This window comes from Thermothelomyces thermophilus, chromosome 7 (assembly GCF_000226095.1).
Source record: "Thermothelomyces thermophilus ATCC 42464 chromosome 7, complete sequence".
Classification (NCBI taxonomy): Eukaryota; Fungi; Ascomycota; class Sordariomycetes; order Sordariales; family Chaetomiaceae; genus Thermothelomyces; species Thermothelomyces thermophilus.
In genome coordinates, this window is record NC_016478.1 from 3,195,559 (window position 1) to 3,213,819 (window position 18,261).

Here is an 18,261-nt window from a genome sequence, read left to right on the forward strand (position 1 = left end):
TACATACCTGGAACGCCCGCACGGACCCGCCGCTAGCTAACAGGGGAGCTCGAGCTCCAACCAGCAAGGTTCCCAATGTTCGTCACTCAACTCCGCGAGCAGCGACCACACTCCACACTCGAACTTCGCGACACCACCCATAAACCAGCTCGCGACAGCCGACCAACAACCGCCAATCCGGCGACAAAGATGCGGCCATGGCGCTAACAGTTCGTCCCTCATTTCCAATCCCAGCACCACTATCCCGCCCTTCCCCCGCTTTTCAATCCAAAGTTGACCCCGCCAAACCACACAAAGCAAGCTAACCCAACCCTCTTTTTGCCCTTAATCCCCATTGTAGTGGAGGTCCTTCGACTTCTTTGACGCGACGCAAATTACCCTGCCCAGCGACTCGAGCGATTCCGTCAACACTCGCTCCCTCTTCGAGAACAACGAGATCTCGGCCGTCTGCTCGGGATCCGACAGCCTCTTCCTAGGCAGCTACGACGGCACCGTGCGCATCGTCGGGCCCAGCTGGAAGGTCGTGCGCAGCTTCCGCGCCTATGATGCGGCCGCTTCGGGGGGCCTCGGCGGGGCGGGCGATGGCGGGGCGGCGGGCGGGATGAGCATCACGCACATGCGGCAGGTGGAGGGGACGAGCTTGTTGGTTACCGTTGCGGTGCGTCTTTATCACGTTCTCTTCCCGGATCGGAGAGATATGGCTGGTTGAAAGGTAGTGGTGGTGATTTGATTGTGGGGGGCTAATTTTCGGTGCTAGGAAGGCGGTGGTGAACATCAACCTGTGCTGAAAGTCTGGGCGCTCGATAAGCCGGTCAAGAAGACGGGTATCCCAACGTGCCTGAGCACGGTCGCGATCAATAATGGAAAGAAGCCTTTCCCGGTACGTCTCACCCGCGGTGCGGCGACCTGTTCAGGGTCTAACGGAAGGGGGAAGAAGTCTTGGACTGACTGGGTTGCAAGGTATCGGCCTTTGCAGCCACCGAAGACCTGACACAGGTCGCGGTTGGGTTCGCCAACGGCGCCGTCACTGTGATTCGTGGCGACTTGATCCACGACCTTGGCACCAAACAGCGTATCGTCCACGAGTCGGACGAGCCTATTACCGGCGTGGAGTTGCATGTCGAAGGGGGGTTGACGACGCTGTTTGTCGCAACCACATCGCGCATCCTGAAGCTAGTCATCTCCGGCCGCGGCCATGGGCAGCCGCCGAAGACGGTGGAGGATACAGGATGTGGTGTCGGCTGTATGGCTGTGGACAAGAAGACCGGGAGCATCGTTGTTGCAAGAGAGGATGCGGTCTACTATTACACGCTCGACGGCAGGGGCCCACCAACCGCGTATGAGACGCCGAAGAAGCTGATCTCGGTGTATCAAGACTACATCGCCTTGGTCTCCCCTCCCACGCCCGCAGGTGAGACGGACGCAATTCGGCGGCGGTTCTGGGGAGCGACGGCAGACAGCATCTACACCTTCACGCTGATACACCCGGACCTTAGGATCATCGCCCACACTGAGACGGTGCTGTCTGACGTCAAGCACATCTTCCAGCTGTGGGGTGATTTGTACATGCTCACACAGGACGGCAAGGTTAGTTCTTGGTCACAAGCTCCGGGACAGCGGAAGAGCTAACAACACTAGGTCTTTCGCTACCGCGAAAAGTCGCTCCAGCAGCGCCTCGAGATGATGTACCAGCGCAATCTCTATACGCTTGCTGTTGAGCTCGCGCAGAAAAGTGGGATGGATGGGCAGCAGCAAAACGTCATCTACCGCAAGTACGGCGATTACCTCTACCACAAAGGCGACTACGACAACGCCATGACCCAGTATATCAAGGCGATCGACAGCACGGAACCATCGCAGGTCATCAGGAAGTTTTTGGACACGCAGAGAATACACAACCTCATTGAGTATTTGGAGGAGCTGCATGAACACCACAAGGCCACGTCGGACCATACGACACTCTTGCTAAACTGCTATGCCAAGCTCAAGGATATCGACAAACTGGAGAAGTTCATCAAAACCCCGGGAGACCTCAAATTCGACCTGGACACGGCTATCTCCATGTGCCGGCAGGGCGGTTATTATGAGCAAGCAGCCTATTTGGCCAAGAAGCACCAAGAGCATGACTTGGTTGTTGACATCTTGATCGAAGACTCTAAGGCATACAATGAAGCCCTTGACTACATCTGGCACCTGGATCCAGAAACAGTGAGTATATCCCCAACGGTCATGAATGCCTTTTGCTAACGGACCAAGGCATACTCTTGCCTCAAAAAGTACGCCCGCGTCCTGATCGAAAACTGCCCCAAAGACGCGACGCAGTTATTTATCGACTACTACACTGGGCGGTTCACCCCCAAGGTAGACCTTCCGGAGCCCAACGCCCAACCTGCCGGCAATGGCGGTTTTGTCGTCGGGGCTGCAAACGCTGTACAGAACCTCAGCAACCTATTGCCGTTGCCATATATGAACACGGCGGCGGTATCGGCACAACAGTCCAACGCTAACCCAACAGTTGGCGACCTTTCTGTCAACCCAGCGGCAACCGCGCCAAAGTACACTCCGCCGCGGCCCCGTACAGCCTTCTCCTCTTTCATAGACCACCCCGACGAGTTCATTGTTTTCCTGGAAGCATGTCTCAACGAGGGCAGTCTCTCCGAAGTGGACCGGTCGGACCTCTCTACCACGCTCTTCGAGATGTATTTGCACAAATCCAACGAAAAGAAGGGCGACGACCAGTATCGCGAAGAGTGGGAACAGCGGGCCAAGGCACTGATCAATAACAAACCACAAGGCGCCGGCGCCGGCGCCGCTCCGAAACCGCCCATCGAGAATTCCAACGTCCTCCTCCTCTCCCACCTCTCCGGCTTCCGCGACGGCACGACCCTCGTCAAGGAACAGTCCGGCCTCCTGTTTGACATCTTCCGCTCCTACACTTCGGCCAAAGACACACGCGGCGCGATCAAGGCGCTCCGCAAGTACGGCCCGGAAGAGCCCCAGCTCTACCCGGCGGCGCTCTCCTACCTCACCTCGGACCCGCGCATCCTCGAAGAAGCCGGGCAGGAGGAGGTCGCCTCCATCCTCGAGCGCATCGACAGGGACGGCCTGATGGCTCCGCTCCAGGTGGTGCAGACGCTGGCCAAGAACGGCGTGGCCAGCATGGGCCTGCTGAAGCCGTACCTCTCCAAGCGGATCGAGCAGGAGCGCAAGGAGATCGCCGAGAACAGGCGGCTCGCCGCGCAGTTCCGCGCCGAGACGGAGACGCGCCGCGCCGAGATCGCCGACTTGGGCTCCAAGCCGGCCGTGTTCCAGGCGACGCGGTGCGCCCAGTGCACGGCCGCGCTGGAGCTGCCCGCGGTGCACTTCCTGTGCAAGCACTCGTTCCACCAGCGCTGCCTACGCGGCGGCGGCGGCGGCGGCGGCGCCAGCGGGGCCAACGCCGACGGCGAGGAGTGCCCCATCTGCGCGCGCGACAACGCCACGATCCGGGCGCTCAAGAAGAGCCAGGAGGAGAACGCGGAGCGGCACGAACTGTTCAAGGACGATCTGGAGAGGAGCGAGGACCGCTTCAAGACCGTGTCGGAATGGTTTGGCAGGGGAGTCATGAGCGCGCCTAACGTGGAGTAAGCCTTGCGCCGTGGTGTGTCTGGTGTGTCTTGCTGTGGTATTACAAAAGTATCTTAGAGATGTCTATCTGTCTCGGTTGATTGGGCGGTCGGAAGAGAGGGGGAAGGGGAAGCTGTTTAATCATAGATCAATGGGCTCCGCTGAGAAGGAACTTGCCAATGGCCGTGGCCGATATCGTCTGCACAACTGCCTGAGCGACAGGACCGCCGCCGCCCTTAGAGGTGGGAGTTCGGATGCCGAACATGTGATTCAGGAAGTCTCCAACGTCGTTGACGTCGACAGGTATTTGGCTGGCTTCCCCGAGCGTCTTTCGCCAGTCTTCAACGTAATGCAAGCGTTGGTGGACAAGAGCCTTGCTCAGGATGGCGTCTTGGCTCGCCTCGTCAATAACGTCGGCATACTTGAGGCCGGCCACGTTTGCCGACTGAATCTCGCCGTGGTGGACGGTGAAATGTGCTCGGAACTGGGCCGCTTCAGTAAGTTTCCCTGCCATACCGGGTCTTGAAGGATGGAGGAGGGCCGCACTTACGCCCCGTGGCAGCGCTCGGTTCCACTCGGGCCGTTCCCGGGGGTCATCCTCGGTCGGATGCGTCGAGAAGGTGAACAGGGGCGTCTGGCCAAAGATCCAGTCCGGCGACGTCAGCTCCCGCAAGCCCTTGACGACCTCGTCGTTCGCCAGCGCCTCCTCTTCCCCGATGACCACCTCCTCCCCCGCGTCGTCCCCGTACATCCTCCTGAACTCCGCCACGACCGCCTCCACAAACTCGTCCCTGCCGACCCCGACGTTCCGGATCGGGCTCCTCACGCTCTCCACCCCCCTGGCCTTGATGAACCCCTCCGCGGGCGAGCGCAGCAGCGCCGAGACCCTCGCCAGGTTCTCGGACCGCAGCAGACACGTGCCGTGGTGCAGCGAGCGGGTGCGCGTGAGCTTGTAGGCCGACCCGGACACCTTGAACGTGCGGGGGCCCCCCCGCGCACCGTTGCCTCCGCTGTCGTCGTCGTCGTGGCCGCCGACGTCGATGACGATGTCGTGCCGCCCGTTCACCCGGACGCCCCTGACGCCGCAGCCGGCCGCGAGCGCGCGCACCACCATCTCGGCGTGCTTGTCGCGGTCGAAGGCCGCCGGCGGGCAGATGACCGAGTAGTTGGTGTTGCCGGCGTCGTGGAAGACGGTACCGCCTCCGGAGCGGCGGCGGACCAGCGAGATAGGGAGGCGGGAGGTGGCGGCGTCATTGTTTCTGCTGTCCGCTGTGTCTCCTCCTTTCTCCTGCTTTACTTCTGTCCCGGATGGTGGTCGTGGTGATGGTGGCAGTGGTGATGGTGCAGAAGGAGAGGGGGGGGAAAGAGGAGATGATGGCGATGCTAATGACGGGAGGCCTTCCCGCAGGGCGTGCAAGTTGACCTCGAGCCAGGGGTTCTGGTTGCGGCCGATGACGACACTGGGGCGGTTGGTGTAGAGAAAGAGGATGGTGGAGTCGGGGCGGGACCGCTGCAGGAGGTGGTGTTCAATGGACAGGTTGAGGTATGGGTCTGTGGAACTGGAGCGGTAGATCTGGAGAGGGCGGGAGAGGTTCTGGGTGTAAGGCCGTGTTTGAGTGGGTGAAGCTTGTTTGAACGAGAAGTGAAGTGAGCGAAGAGAGAGCGAGAGACGCCGGGTGATGGCACCCGGTCGAAATTGGAGAGGCATTGGGGATTAAATTCGAGTGGTGGGGAGCTAGTGGGATGTCAATTCCATCTTTACCAAATCCTGTCTTATTGCACTGGTTGCTGAATTCCCCCCTCGTTGATGAACTTCAAAATCTTTTGGAGCGTCCGAAGGTTTGTTTTTTTTTGGTCAGAGCTTTTGCAATTTTGAACAGGTACGGAGTACAGTTGCAGCGTAACAGCGGGAGGATCATCGGCCCCACATATCCCATCTTGCCAAGCCTTACCAATCGGGTAGTGCCCATCGTCCCACAATCTGGTCAGCGGGGTCCGATGGCGGCGGATGGAGGGGTCCCGGGTATGAGCTTTTCCAGTGCGATTCCGATATTTTTTTGACAGCGTTCGCGGAGATCCAGCCCACTCTCCGCCGAGTCACCAGCCATAATAATCCTCTAGTTAAATATCACGAAATAACCCGCCTATACGGACGTTGAAAAGGCGGCAAACATTCGGCCGCGTGTGCTCAACTCAAGTTTTCCCGCCATTCATATATCTCAAGCCCCCCTCCCATCATGTCGACGTTTGGCGAATATTTCCGAGTCACCACGTACGCTACACACCATCTTGGCCGAGGCGCCCGCTGACGTTGACCACTACAGCTATGGCGAGTCGCACTGCCGCTCAGTCGGCTGCATCGTCGACGGATGCCCGCCTGGCATGGAGCTCACCGAGGACGATATCCAGCCCCAGATGACACGCCGTCGGCCGGGACAGAGCGCCATCACGACCCCGCGCAACGAGAAGGACAGGGTGTTGATCCAGAGCGGAACCGAGTTTGGTGTCACCCTTGGGACGCCAATCGGTATGATGGTGCTGAACGAGGACCAACGGCCTAAGGGTAAACCCAAACCCAAAGGATTTCCCGACGTATCGTGACTCATCGCTGACGAGCGCACTCAGACTACGGCAACCAAACCATGGATATCTACCCGCGACCTAGCCATGCCGACTGGACCTACCTCGAGAAGTATGGTGTCAAGGCGAGCAGCGGCGGTGGCAGGAGCAGCGCGCGCGAGACCATTGGCCGTGTTGCGGCCGGCGCCATCGCCGAGAAGTATCTGAGGTTGGCCTACGGCGTCGAGATCGTGGCCTTTACCAGCTCCGTCGGCAACGTCCACCTGTTCCCCCCAACTGCTGAACATCCCAGCCCGAGCACGAATCCGAACTTTCTCGCGCTCCTGCAGACGGTCGATCGCAAGACGGTCGACAGCTTCCTCCCAGTTCGCTGCCCCGACGAGGCCGTCTCCCGCAAGATGGAGGAGACCATCGCCGAATTCAAGAAGCGCGAAGACAGCATCGGCGGGACGATCACCTGCGTCATCCGCAACGCACCAAGCGGGCTGGGCGAGCCCTGCTTCGACAAGCTCGAAGCGAAACTGGCACACGCCATGCTCAGCATCCCGGCCACCAAGGGCTTCGAGATCGGGTCGGGATTCGGTGGTTGCGAAATTCCCGGCTCGACGCACAACGATCCTTTCATCCCGGCGACCAATGTGGAGCTCCCGTCCAGCGTGGCCGAGAGCGGCGCCGCCAAGTCGGGCTTCGCGCGGCCCAAGTTGACGACCAAGACCAACTACTCGGGCGGCATCCAGGGAGGTATCTCCAACGGCGCGCCCATTTACTTCCGGGTCGCCTTCAAGCCGCCTGCCACCATCGGTCAGGCCCAGACGACCGCGACGTACGACGGCTTATCTGAGGGTGTTCTGGCGGCCAAGGGACGGCACGATCCTTGCGTCGTGCCGAGGGCGGTCCCCATCGTCGAGGCCATGGCGGCCCTGGTGCTGATGGACGCGGTGCTAGCCCAGCAGGCCCGGCATACTGCCAAGAGCTTGCTGCCACCGTTGAAGCAGACGATCAATTCTGGAAAGCCGGCTGGAAACGGCGTGACGGAGACCGAGGAGAAAAGTCCATAGATTTGTTATCAAAAAGATGGGATTAGGATACCCGGTATTAAATATTGAACAAAATAAGGGTTGAGATATAACAACAAATCTGCTCACATTGCGATCAAAGCACTCTTGTGCAACGGAAAACCGCGGCTGCCATCTGAGGCGTAATCTTCCAACCACGAGGCGGCACGAGAGCTGCGAATAGTTTCCGATACAGACAGGAGTTATTGTCTCTAAGGCATTTGAGTTGCTAATTGAAATTTTGCACTTCTTCTGATGGCAATCCTCCTGTCTTTCTTCGCATGGGTCCGTCTTTTCTCGAGCTCCCGCAACGAGAGCCTGCTTCGGCACGATTATTTGGCCGTGACCTATTTTATTTAGAGCATGACATTGTATCTGTGCGGCAAAGCCACACCAGGAAATTAAGGTACTCTGCATGTTTTGCATTCCTCGGGTATCTCTCTCCCTCTCCTTTCCTAACCCCCCCCCCCCCCCAAAAAAAAAAAAAATTGCGGATAATCTCAAAGAGCAGAACGATTACCGGTTCGTTACCTAGACCAGGGTCAGGGGAAGGTAGGCCTCTGGAAGCGAGTGACCAAGGTTACGCTGCATACGAAAGTGTCATGCATGATGGCTAGGACTAGACTACGGAGTAGTGTAGGTCTTCTCAGCGAAAAACGACGCGAGGGACAACGGTAGGAGAGAGGCGGGTGGGGGGGGAAATGTCCGAAGAGTCTGCAAGGCACGAGGGCTCGGCTGGGGTGGTCTAACTACACTCCGGAACTCTGGTAAGACGAGTCTGCAAACCCTGGCGTGGTGCACTGCACAGGAGGCCGTGGGATTCTTTTCGGGGAAACTGCCTGTCGGTCATATAACTAACTACCAGACGTTATGGAGGAAATCAAAAGGAAGTCCAAGTAAAATCAGAAAACAAAAGTTCCGATTTGGTAATTATGCATTTTGAAGAAAAGAGAAAGAGCGCATTCTCATGGCACTCAAAACCCTGTCAAAAAAAAAGGTGTATACAGAATGTGAAACCAGAAAGATGATGACCCTTCGACCGTCTATCAAAAACTTTCAACCACAAAACCACCGCGCCACCGTTTGTTAATGAGCCAACCCCTTTATGAAACAGCAGATTTTGAAACCTCCCCCAGGCGCCAGGGCACCGATGACCGCTTATTTAGCACTTGACGGGCAGGGCCTTGCTGGAGCCGGGCTTCTTGGCCAGGGCGACCTCGTTCTTGCGGCGAGTGACGAGGCCGGGCAGGACCTTGCCGCCGCCGTGGACCCACTTGGGGAGCTCCTCGCTGAGGACCTTGTTGACGTTCTCGCCCTTGTTAAGACGCTTGACGAGCTGGGAGCTCTGGGCGGCGCCGCAGCCGACGTTGAAGGACCAGCTGACGAGGGCACCGAACTGGTTGTAGTTGAGGACCGCCTTGCTGTTGAGCATGTTGGTGATGCACTTCTCGAATTTCTGTTCGCCGGGAGGAAGTGGGCTTGGTCAGCACAGCACCTTTCATTGTCCCAAATTGATCTCGCTTCTCGTGATGGACAGTGAGAGGGGACTATTATTAGGGGGAGGTGTGCTTACCCTCATGTCCTCGGCCAGCAGCTTCTTGCCGTCAGCCGTGGAGAGCGGGATCTTGTACTTGACTTCGGCGCACTTGGGCTTGGTGCACATGTGGCCGTAGCCGACCGTAGCGTGGCCGGTAGCATCGGTGTCTTTTTCGGAAAGCAACAAGTCAGCCAGATGATTACACGAGTAATGAATCTCGACGAGTGAAAACGGTGGATCGACGTACAGATCTTGGAGCGGAAGCCCTCAGACTTTGCGATCAGGTCAACGGTCGCCGAGTTCGACTTGGGGGCAGCGCAGGTCGAGCCGCCGCCGCCGCTGGAGCCGCACTTCGTGGTGACGAAGCCGCTCTTGCCGGTCTTGACGTAGTAGTCGGAGACGTAGCAGCCATCCTGGGTCTTATCCCAGATGTTGTAGCCATTCACCGAGGTACCCGTAGTCTGGCAGCTAATCTTGATATCGAAACCCTTCTTGTAGGTCTTCTTGACGGGGTAGCTGGTGCCGGGGCCGGAGCGGCAGCTAAGGCCGCCGTTGGCGGTGACGGGGTAGGCGGCGGCAGGGGCCAGGATAGAGGCGAGAGCGGCGAGGATGTAGAACTTCATTTTGCCGGTAATTAGTAAGAATTGGGAAACGAAGATGGTGTTGTTGACTATTCGAAGAGGAAGGAGGAGAATGGATCTAATTAGAAATATTCAGCTGAAGTCGAAGATGATAGGAAAAGTCTGGAATGAGAGGAAGTTGTTGGTGTTGAGCGAGAATGGGTGTGATTTCGTCGGACAGCGACGCCGTCTATATACACGATGCCCTCGCCGTTGGTCTCCCCGAGATGGAGAAGTATGGGGTGTCGATCATGCCGTCTTACCTCAAAGTTCACGATGCTGTTTCTGGAGGACTTGTGGTGGGTGCCCTCTTTCCCTGGCCGGTATTGGTTTAGGACAAATCGGGTCCGGGGTCGACGGCCTGAAGTTGTTCCTGGTTTACATGCGAGATCTATTCTCAGGATCGATTGCGGGGCGGGCTTACGCTCGCTGGGTTAGCGGACAATGGCATGTTGACGCATGAGTGGAACGTTGATCGACCCTTGGAGGGTCGCATGCCTCGGTAGAGAGGACTTGGCCGAAGAGAAGCGAGACTGCCATAGATCTTCGGTTCTTGGGCAAGCCACCCACGACTTGCATCTGCCCTCTCAGCCTCTCAGCGAACCCAGGAATTCCCCAATTCGGGCTGGTGCGTGCTGCAGCGGAAGGAACCGGTTGGAGATCGGCCAGATTCATGCTCCCAAATCGGCGGGTCCAAAATCCTGAAATAGCCCTATGGGATGGATATGGCTTGGATTCTGACCAATCAGACAGGTCACGGCGCTTGACAAGCCTCGTTCTCCTGCCCGAATTAGACACCGGACTCCCCTTGTACTCCACGTAAACGGGCCCGATGCTACCCTGACGTTGCCTGATCTCGCTGAAACCCTGGTCGGTTGCTCCACCGTTGCGTTCTTCCAGAATAAGCTCGACTTATTGTGAGCAGGTTCGGACGACATTGCTGCAGAGACACCGAACCTAGCGTTTTAGCTTACTACACTACTCTAGTAGGTCTTCGTCGTTCTTGTCGATGGGGTCTGGATCTCCTTAGACCGACGGCTCGACGCTGGCATAGGGATCATCTCAGAAGCAGCACCATATTCGTGTTGTTTCAGGAAACAGGAAGAGTTTTTGGTAGTGAGTTATAGCCCAGGCGGCAGCGACCGATGTAGCTCTTGCCTAGCTGCATCGATGCAATAGTGTTGATGAAGTGGCCTAAGGCAAATCCAAGAGCGCGTTCTTTTTTTTTTTTTTTTTTTTTTGGGGGGGGGGGGGGGGGGGAGGTGGCATACATTAATATCGAGCCTTAACTCGCATGGAAACGAGGTTCCGAAGCCAGTGGGGGATGTCAGGCAACTATCTGGTGAGCGAGACAAGGCGTTCATCTTCCCACGGTCAACATACCGCGACTCAATGTGGTCAACACAGGCAACTACTGAAAATTCTACACATGCGCAGTTACTGATGTGAGTATCTCCTAAGGGAAACTTTGGTTGTCTCGCATGTAGTGTAGTACCTGAGTGCTGCAGCGAGGTCTTTCATGAGCGGCTCGAGTGTGGTTGGTGATTTTTTGATCTTGGTTTCCGTCTGTTATTGGCTCGTCCCATAAACGAGTGACAAGTAGTTTGCCGAGCCCACTGCTTACCCTATGCTGCTACGTGCAATCCATAGTTCGGATAAATACTTGGTATGTAGTTAGTGTACGGATTACATAATTACTATGTTTGGTGAACTCGCTGCGCCGCGAAGCTGGGGCTCCACCAGAAATCATGCTTATTTTCCACACTAACTCAAGACAACTCCACGCTTTGCGTCTGTGCTCGAATCAACGAGCTTCTCAATCAATCGAGTTGGGCGTGAGCAGAACACGTGTTTCTGGCACGAACATGACGATGTCCTTACCCTACATAGCAGGTCTTTCGGGATGCTATGTACCTATGTTTTACCATCCTCTCGCGGGCATGATAAGCAAGCACCTAAATTAAGATTGCCGGGACTGCTATTGGGCGGCCTGTTCCATACCTCAGGGTAGCATTGGAGCTTCCTTTCCTGGATGGGACTAGGGGTTTCTCCATGCAGCCCACTCGCTCTCAGTGCCGTTGGGTGTCATCGATCGGACAAATCTGCCCGTTCCTGACAGATGGTATGCGCAAGGGTGCCATGAGCTGCAATCTCCCGCCTGCGCTTCCTGCAAATCACAGGGGGCAGCTGTGTTCGCCATCTTACTGCCTCTTCCGGTACATTCTACACACATACACTCCGGACTATACCGCGCAATGGAACGAGTACCGGCAAGAGCAGGGCTGAGCATTCACCAGTTCTCGGGCAGCGACTGCGCGTTCCGTTCGTTACAAATTCGAACTCTCAAAATAAGTCTCTGGTTTTTGACAGTTCAACAAGTATAAAGAAGTCGACAATCTCGTCGATCGTCAAGCTCGAAAAAGTCATTCACTCAGACACACTCAGCACACTCACTTCCTTCGAGCACCACCACTTCAACACTTTCCTCTTTTCTTTCTTCTTCTTCTTCTTCTCTTCCACCTTCGGCAACACTCCTTCACCATGAAGTTCGCCCTTTTCGCTGCCCTCTTCGAGGCCGTGGCCGTCACGGTCACCAGCGCCTATCCCGTCACCGCCAACGGCGGGCTTAGCTGCCGCTCCGGCCCCGGCACCAGCTATGCCGTCAAGAAGACCTACAAGAAGGGTTTCGATGTCAAGATCAGCTGCCAGACCACTGGCACCTCGGTCAACGGCAACAACATCTGGGATAAGACCCAGGATGGCTGCTACGTCGCCGACTATTACGTCAAGACCGGCAAGAACGGCTTTGTGACCAGCAAGTGCCCTGCTAGCGGCGGCGGTGGCGGCGGTTCCACCAAGCTTCCCGGCCCCGTCAAGAACGACTATCCCTACAAGAACAACTGCGGCGGCGTTGACCCCTGGAGATACTACAAGTGCCGTACGTTTCTGCCTCTCTCCCCTCTCCCCCCACATCTCGGTGGATGTGTGGCCGACTAACAAGCTTGTCATGTAACAGAGTGCACCTCCTTCGTGGCGTGGCGCATCAACGAGCGCCTGGGCATCAAGTTCCACAACATGTACAAGGGCGTCAACTGGGGCAATGCCAATACCTGGGACGATGCCGCCAAGCGCACCGGCGTCAAGGTCGACAAGACTCCCAAGCCCGGCGCTATTGCTCAGACCAACGCCGGCCGGTACGGCTACGTCGCCTGGGTCACGGCCGTCAATGGCAACAAGGTCACCATCGAGGAGTACAACTGGGCCAAGCGCGAGGGCTATGGCACCCGCACCGTCGACAAGAGCACCTTCAACTACATTCACCTCAAATAAGCGTCTCCGTGGAGTCGCCAAGGCAATTTTCTTGATGATAGGGAGGATCGAGAGTTGGCGGCGGCGGCAGTTGAGGTCGTGTATTAGACAGGGTCGAGGTTGTTGTTTTTTTTGGCTGGTTTGTTGCATAGATCTGGGATTGGTGGGATGTTTTGAAGTGAGTTTTTACTGCTGTTTAATACTTCTTTTCACTGGAGGATTTTGAAACTTTGTATATATTAATTCTTATCACTACACACATTTGCCTGGAAATGTTTATTTCCGGCAACCTACAGCCCCCCTTCATCATGCCCACGAGAACTGCAAGCTCCAGTTTCCCGCCCCAGCTTTTGCTCCCGCTCTTCATTAACCTTGCCGCGTCCAGCTGCCGCCTCGGGCCCGAACGCACTCCTTAAAAACAGGTCATCTACCACCTCGGCCGCCCTCTCGTCCGGCACTTTCAACCGTAGGAAGAACTGGTTCCTCACCTCTTCGTCCCAGACCCATCGGTTCGTCCCGTCCCGGCAATCCAACACCCAGTTGCGCCCCCACGCGTTGCCGAACTCGAACAGCCCATCCCCGCCTTCCTCCTCGTCCTCCTCACCCCCCAGCCCCCGGATTGCGTAATTACGCCACCGCCAGCGGATCCCACGACGGCCGCCGGGTCCCGTACCTGTACCACACGTACGCCATCCCCACGGGGTCCGCCCTTTTCTTCCCGGCCATCATCGCCTCAGCAGCAGCGGCGGCGGCGGCGGCGGCGGCGGCGGCGGCGGCAACAGGGGTCGTCGTTGTCGTCGTCGTTATTCTCGTCGTCGCATCCATGAGCGGCCCGCCGGTGAGCAACGCGCCCGCCGACGTCGTCGCCGAGGAATACGACGCGGACGCGCGGCGGCCAGCCGGCGCCGGCGTTGACCACGTGCGCGGCCCGCGCCGGGTCCGAGCCGGCAAAGTTCCAGCTACCACCACCGCCACCGCTGCTGCCACCGCCGCTGAAGAGATCCGTGTCGATGATCAGGTTCTTCCGAGCGGCGAGGGCGAGGGTAATGCTAGCCTAAGGGCGGAATAATAGCTAACGGTTTCATGCTCGCTGCGCTGAAAATACGAATTGGTACTGGTACTTGATGACGAGGACGACGTTGCCTGACAGACATGATCGAACAAATGCCCAGAAAACTGAATGCTTAGCCGTGCCACACGTGATTACTAGTTTACATGCAGACATGAAGATCAATCCTTCGGATATTATCTTGAGAATAGCAAGCTTTATTTCTAATGAGCATGACCAGGACGTTTAGCTTTCGTCCATCACGAGTCGGCTATCATATGGGGTACCTTAATAGTCGGGTTTATCATCCGTATTGACTTAATTAATTTATCTAGTCGAGGGCTGTGGCTGGGAAACTACTGTGTAATACCATTGACGGGGAGCTAAGTTGAATAACCGCAGGAAAGCAAGTAAGGCGTAGTCAATTTGCAAATAGTCGTTTCTGGGAGCAAAAAGAGGCGGCATGGAGTGCCAACAAAAAGTATGTCTCCAGTCTCTCCCGCCGGGAATTGAACCCGGGTCTCGAGCGAGGTCAGGACTTGAAAGTCCGATGACAAGCTCACATACTGACCACTATACTACGGAAGATTTGTGGGTGTGTTCACCCACCGTAGCTTGCTGCATGGGGCCCACAACCTGCATTATCATTGGTAGCTGCAATGCAGCATGGAATCCTCATAGGTAGACACGAGGACTCGATTAAAAGCAACGGCCTAGGATTTGGTGGATTGGGAACTTTGATTCCTTCACGTTCCTTTCATATTTCCTCATTACATCCCATAGAATATCTCTTTTTGTGTATGTCAAGTCCGGCGTAAGATAAGAGATACCTGGATCATGTAATTGTTTTTCTTTTTCTTTTTCTTTTTCTTTTTTTTTTTTTTTGCCTGGTTCTGTTTGATTGGTAAAGACAAATGAGGCTATGCATCGGAGGGCCCTAGAAACGGCCAATTACACCTGTAGCCACTAGGTGGGAGAACTCGAGCTGCTGTTAGCTAACGGTTGTTATGTCTTTGCCGAGACCCAAGCGCTAATTACGTTATTGACGGCCGGGCAAGAAACTGCTGCGACTGCCTACCTTACATTCAGCGATTCAGCGGAACTTCTTTTCTTCTTTCACTTAAGCCCTGCTTCATGGCGTATCGTTCACCTCCAAAACAATGGATGACGTTACAGCCCAACAGCCACTGGCCCTGCTTTATTACATGTCGGGCAGTTATCTTAGATTGATTTGTTCCTCACATCCAACCCGTGTTGCCGCCAAATCCGGAGTGATCACCTAGCCAGCAACAGGAGCTTCGTCACCTCCGATTCTAGACTCCAACACGACTCTCCCCTCCAACAAGCATGCCTAATTGTTGTTACAGGATTCAGGCACTCGGAGGCCAGACTTGGCCGAACCACCACCAAGGAACGACGGACCAGGGTTCAACATGTATTTAGAGAGCTTCTACCAGTGCCTCGGGCGCTCGACAATAATCAACCATCATCCTTACCACTTCTGAGGCTCATACTAATAGAGTTCCAGCAGTGCCTGCCACAGCGCTCACACACCGCTGTGGTTGCCCCGATTGCAGCACTCCCTGCCGTGCTGTAGCACCTATTCTCTCTTTTTACTTTCGCGGTATCTATCCTCGACTCAGAGGTCGATTTCGGGTCTCCGGCGGCGATACTGCATCGTGGTGGTCGGATCGGCGCGGAGAGTCCAGCCGTAGTGGCGGATCCGGGGCCGGGGCGCGTCGGGCGAGAGGCGCCAGTCGTACTTGAGCAGCAGGTGGATCAGGACGACCTTGGCCTCGTTGGCGGCGAAGAAGCGGCCCGGGCAGGCGTGCTGGCCGTGGCCGAAGGAGAGGTAGTCGGGCCCCGTGCTGACCATCTGCGCGACGTGCTCGCGCCCGGGCGTCTCGCGCATGCGCAGGAACCGCCGGCCGTCCCACGCCTCCGGCTTCTCGTACACGCCCGCGTCCCAGTGCTTCCGCGCCGTCACCGCCACCATGCTGCCCTTGCGGATCGAGGTGCCGTCCGAGAAGCGGATGTTGTCCGACGCGAGGCGGCGCATGCTGACTGGTAATTATTACCAAGTTGGTGATTTATAGCGCCGGTGAAGGTGAAGAAGAAGAATAATTAAGAAAAAAAAGTGGGGGGAGGGAAGAGGGGGAAGTGATATGTTTGGAAGAACAATGGGTGATGGAAATAGGATTCGTTTCCCACTTACTAATGCCGGTCGGCTTCAAACGCAGGCTCTCCTTGAGGACGCTGTCGAGAAGTTTCATGTTGTAGAGCGACGTCTTCTTCCACCCGCCGTCGCGGAGGACCTGGACCATCTCGTGACGCAGCTCGTCCAGGATGTCGGGGTCCTGAGCAATGTCACTCATGACCTGGGTCACGAGCTCCGTTGTGGTGTGGATGGCGGCCATCGACAGAGTGAGCTGGGCGACGGTCGGGTCATATTCCCTTCCCCGGGCCTCGCGTTCGAACCTGTTATTCCCCCCTCGTGCATTCCCGGATTGGTTGGCTCACGTGTAAGCGCGAATCGAGCAACCGCAGGAGAGCAGAGACGAGAAGGAAAAAAAAAAACATAAAACAGGGAAAAAGTAAAAGAGAATAGAATTAAAAGAAAAAGCGGGGAGGGGGGCGGGGACGTACCAGTCGATGGCATCATCGTACTCGACCTTCTCGCCGCGCAGCTTCTGCAAGCGCCTCTTGTCGAGCACGGCGCCGATGATGCGGCGGGCCTCGGCGACGTCGGCGCGGGCGCGGCGGCACGAGGGGAGGAACCAGTGCACGAGGGCCCTGAGCGGGGCGGGCCACAGGCGCAGCTCCTCGGCGGCGCCGAAGGCGTCGACCGTGTACTCGCGCGTGACGCGGAGCCAGGCCTCGTTGCGGCAGATCTCCTCGCCCAGAAACACGCGGGAGGAGACGCGGGCGACCAGGCGGAGGAGACGCTCGCGCGGCGAGATCGTGTGCCGTTCTAATTAGCGGTTGATTCAATCAGTTAATGACGAGATGGTCACTGGCGGTAGAGACCCCCCCCCATTTCGTTTTTGTGTGGGGGAAGGGGGTGGGCGGCATTACCTTGATCGTCGTCTGCAGGGTACAACTCGTTCACGGCCAGGGCGGTCTCCTCAGAGAGCGGCTCGGTGATCTTGTCTATTCAGGGGTAGAAGAAGGTTGATTAGTATCACCCATGTTGACACTATGCGAGGAGAAATTATATCATTACTTACTTAGATACTTTGTAAGGTCTTTCATGATGACCTCCTGGACAATTTGCGAGTCTCGGCTACCCTCGCGGAAACCCTCGAAACCGGGGATGTGAGCAAGGAAGTTCTAATTATTAGTTATAGTGAAAGCGACGATTATTAGCCATCTGCGTGCTCTCGTTCTGTCTGAGCATGGATAAGTGCTGTTATGTAGAATACATAATTAATTAAGATCAGGTACCTTTACAATCCAACCGGCGAAGCTGAGGCGCGGGTCGTTGCGCATCTCGTTGGTCAGATGGGGCAGCAATACAATGACCTCGCCGGCGTCGCCGATGATGCGGGCCGGCTGGTTCGGGTGCTCGCGGAACCAGGCATCCAGCATGGCGCGCGAGTTAATGACAAACTCCTGCTTGCGACGCGTCTCGGTGAGCTCGAGCGGCTTGCGCGGGTTGAGATGTATGCCGAACGCAGTGATAAGCTTCCTGGAGCGTTGAAAGCAGTGTCTGTAGTAGGTGGCTATACGAAGGAAAGAGTGCCTTGTTCAAGCTATCTATAAAGGAGACAAAACGAGTGGTATTTATAGACAAAGGGACTAGCTAATGCGTTAAACAGCCTTATACAGCTGTGGCAAACGCGTGGCTAATACGCTTGGAAGCTCTATAGCTTCTGATACACCCCCTAGTTAAAGGCGATAGTCGTTTAACTGCGCTTTGTAGTGATACTATTCTTGGTATTATATCCTTTGTTACTCTTACCTCGATAGCTCCTTTAAGGGCCTGCCTTCTGTATTTAGAAGTCTAAAAGAGTTAAGTATAGTAGAGTGATTCCTTTAAAGCTATAGATTAAATATAGCTATTATAGTTATAATAGTAATAGTATTACTAGTTTTAATTATAATAATAATAATAAGATGATACCTCTTATGCTTAAATTAATAGATGACTTGTTAGGTACGTCTGCCGTAAATACTATAACTGCTAGTAGGTTAACTCCTACTCTTATAATACCTTAAAAGTATAAGTATACTAAAGCTTCTAGACTGTAAGTGTTCTTATTATCTCTATTTGATTAATTTCATTACCGGTTTTATAGTTTTCTAGCGATTCTAGCAATTTAAGCAGGTTTACGTAGTTTGGCTTCTTCTAGTTAATTTGATAGTAACTCTATTATAGCTTCTAATGCTCTACTAGTCATGTCTAGATCGTTTAAGCTAACTAAATATAGCGATATCGAAGCTAGTAAGCTTTGTAAGGTGCCCTATAAAATGTATATATAGTCGGCTCTAATAGGACGTTCTTTT

General features: G+C 55.6%; 6 protein-coding genes and 1 non-coding gene across 7 annotated transcripts; 3 read left to right on the top strand and 4 right to left on the bottom strand.

Moving 5' to 3' along the window:
* The first annotated feature begins 6 nt into the window (after positions 1 to 6).
* Positions 7 to 4,149, top strand: MYCTH_2312908 (uncharacterized protein). Its single transcript, XM_003667217.1, has 7 exons — positions 7 to 209; positions 341 to 658; positions 758 to 880; positions 961 to 1,587; positions 1,639 to 2,208; positions 2,257 to 2,430; positions 2,557 to 4,149. The coding sequence occupies exons 1-7, from the start codon at positions 198 to 200 to the stop codon at positions 3,625 to 3,627; spliced, it is 2,895 nt and encodes a 964-aa protein (XP_003667265.1). The 5' UTR covers positions 7 to 197; the 3' UTR covers positions 3,628 to 4,149.
* A 1,465-nt stretch (positions 4,150 to 5,614) lies between these two features.
* Positions 5,615 to 7,607, top strand: MYCTH_2312913 (uncharacterized protein). The gene is made up of 3 exons (XM_003667218.1): positions 5,615 to 5,878; positions 5,931 to 6,169; positions 6,232 to 7,607. Exons 1-3 carry the CDS (start codon positions 5,844 to 5,846, stop codon positions 7,242 to 7,244), a joined length of 1,287 nt encoding a protein of 428 aa, XP_003667266.1. The 5' UTR covers positions 5,615 to 5,843; the 3' UTR covers positions 7,245 to 7,607.
* Positions 7,608 to 7,857: 250 nt separating this feature from the next.
* On the bottom strand, positions 7,858 to 9,709 carry MYCTH_2312918 (glycoside hydrolase family 24 protein). The gene is made up of 4 exons (XM_003667219.1): positions 9,662 to 9,709; positions 9,026 to 9,477; positions 8,815 to 8,945; positions 7,858 to 8,697 (listed from the first exon to the last, which is right to left on the bottom strand). The coding sequence occupies exons 2-4, from the start codon at positions 9,399 to 9,401 to the stop codon at positions 8,404 to 8,406; spliced, it is 801 nt and encodes a 266-aa protein (XP_003667267.1). The 5' UTR covers positions 9,402 to 9,477; positions 9,662 to 9,709; the 3' UTR covers positions 7,858 to 8,403.
* A 2,142-nt stretch (positions 9,710 to 11,851) lies between these two features.
* On the top strand, positions 11,852 to 13,039 carry MYCTH_2085328 (uncharacterized protein). Its single transcript, XM_003667220.1, has 2 exons — positions 11,852 to 12,336; positions 12,415 to 13,039. Exons 1-2 carry the CDS (start codon positions 11,940 to 11,942, stop codon positions 12,726 to 12,728), a joined length of 711 nt encoding a protein of 236 aa, XP_003667268.1. The 5' UTR covers positions 11,852 to 11,939; the 3' UTR covers positions 12,729 to 13,039.
* MYCTH_2131203 (uncharacterized protein) lies at positions 12,998 to 13,932 on the bottom strand (the record flags this gene model as incomplete). Its single annotated transcript, XM_003667221.1, has 4 exons — positions 12,998 to 13,380; positions 13,488 to 13,761; positions 13,813 to 13,850; positions 13,923 to 13,932. The coding sequence occupies 4 exons, from the start codon at positions 13,930 to 13,932 to the stop codon at positions 12,998 to 13,000; spliced, it is 705 nt and encodes a 234-aa protein (XP_003667269.1).
* A 317-nt stretch (positions 13,933 to 14,249) lies between these two features.
* On the bottom strand, positions 14,250 to 14,343 carry MYCTH_t189. Its single transcript has one exon. It is a non-coding gene; the product is annotated as a tRNA-Asp (tRNA).
* An 815-nt stretch (positions 14,344 to 15,158) lies between these two features.
* On the bottom strand, positions 15,159 to 17,480 carry MYCTH_2312925 (uncharacterized protein). Its single transcript, XM_003667222.1, has 6 exons — positions 17,200 to 17,480; positions 16,983 to 17,085; positions 16,831 to 16,905; positions 16,402 to 16,726; positions 15,971 to 16,233; positions 15,159 to 15,819 (listed from the first exon to the last, which is right to left on the bottom strand). Exons 1-6 carry the CDS (start codon positions 17,341 to 17,343, stop codon positions 15,395 to 15,397), a joined length of 1,335 nt encoding a protein of 444 aa, XP_003667270.1. The 5' UTR covers positions 17,344 to 17,480; the 3' UTR covers positions 15,159 to 15,394.
* Between the last annotated feature and the right edge of the window lie 781 nt (positions 17,481 to 18,261).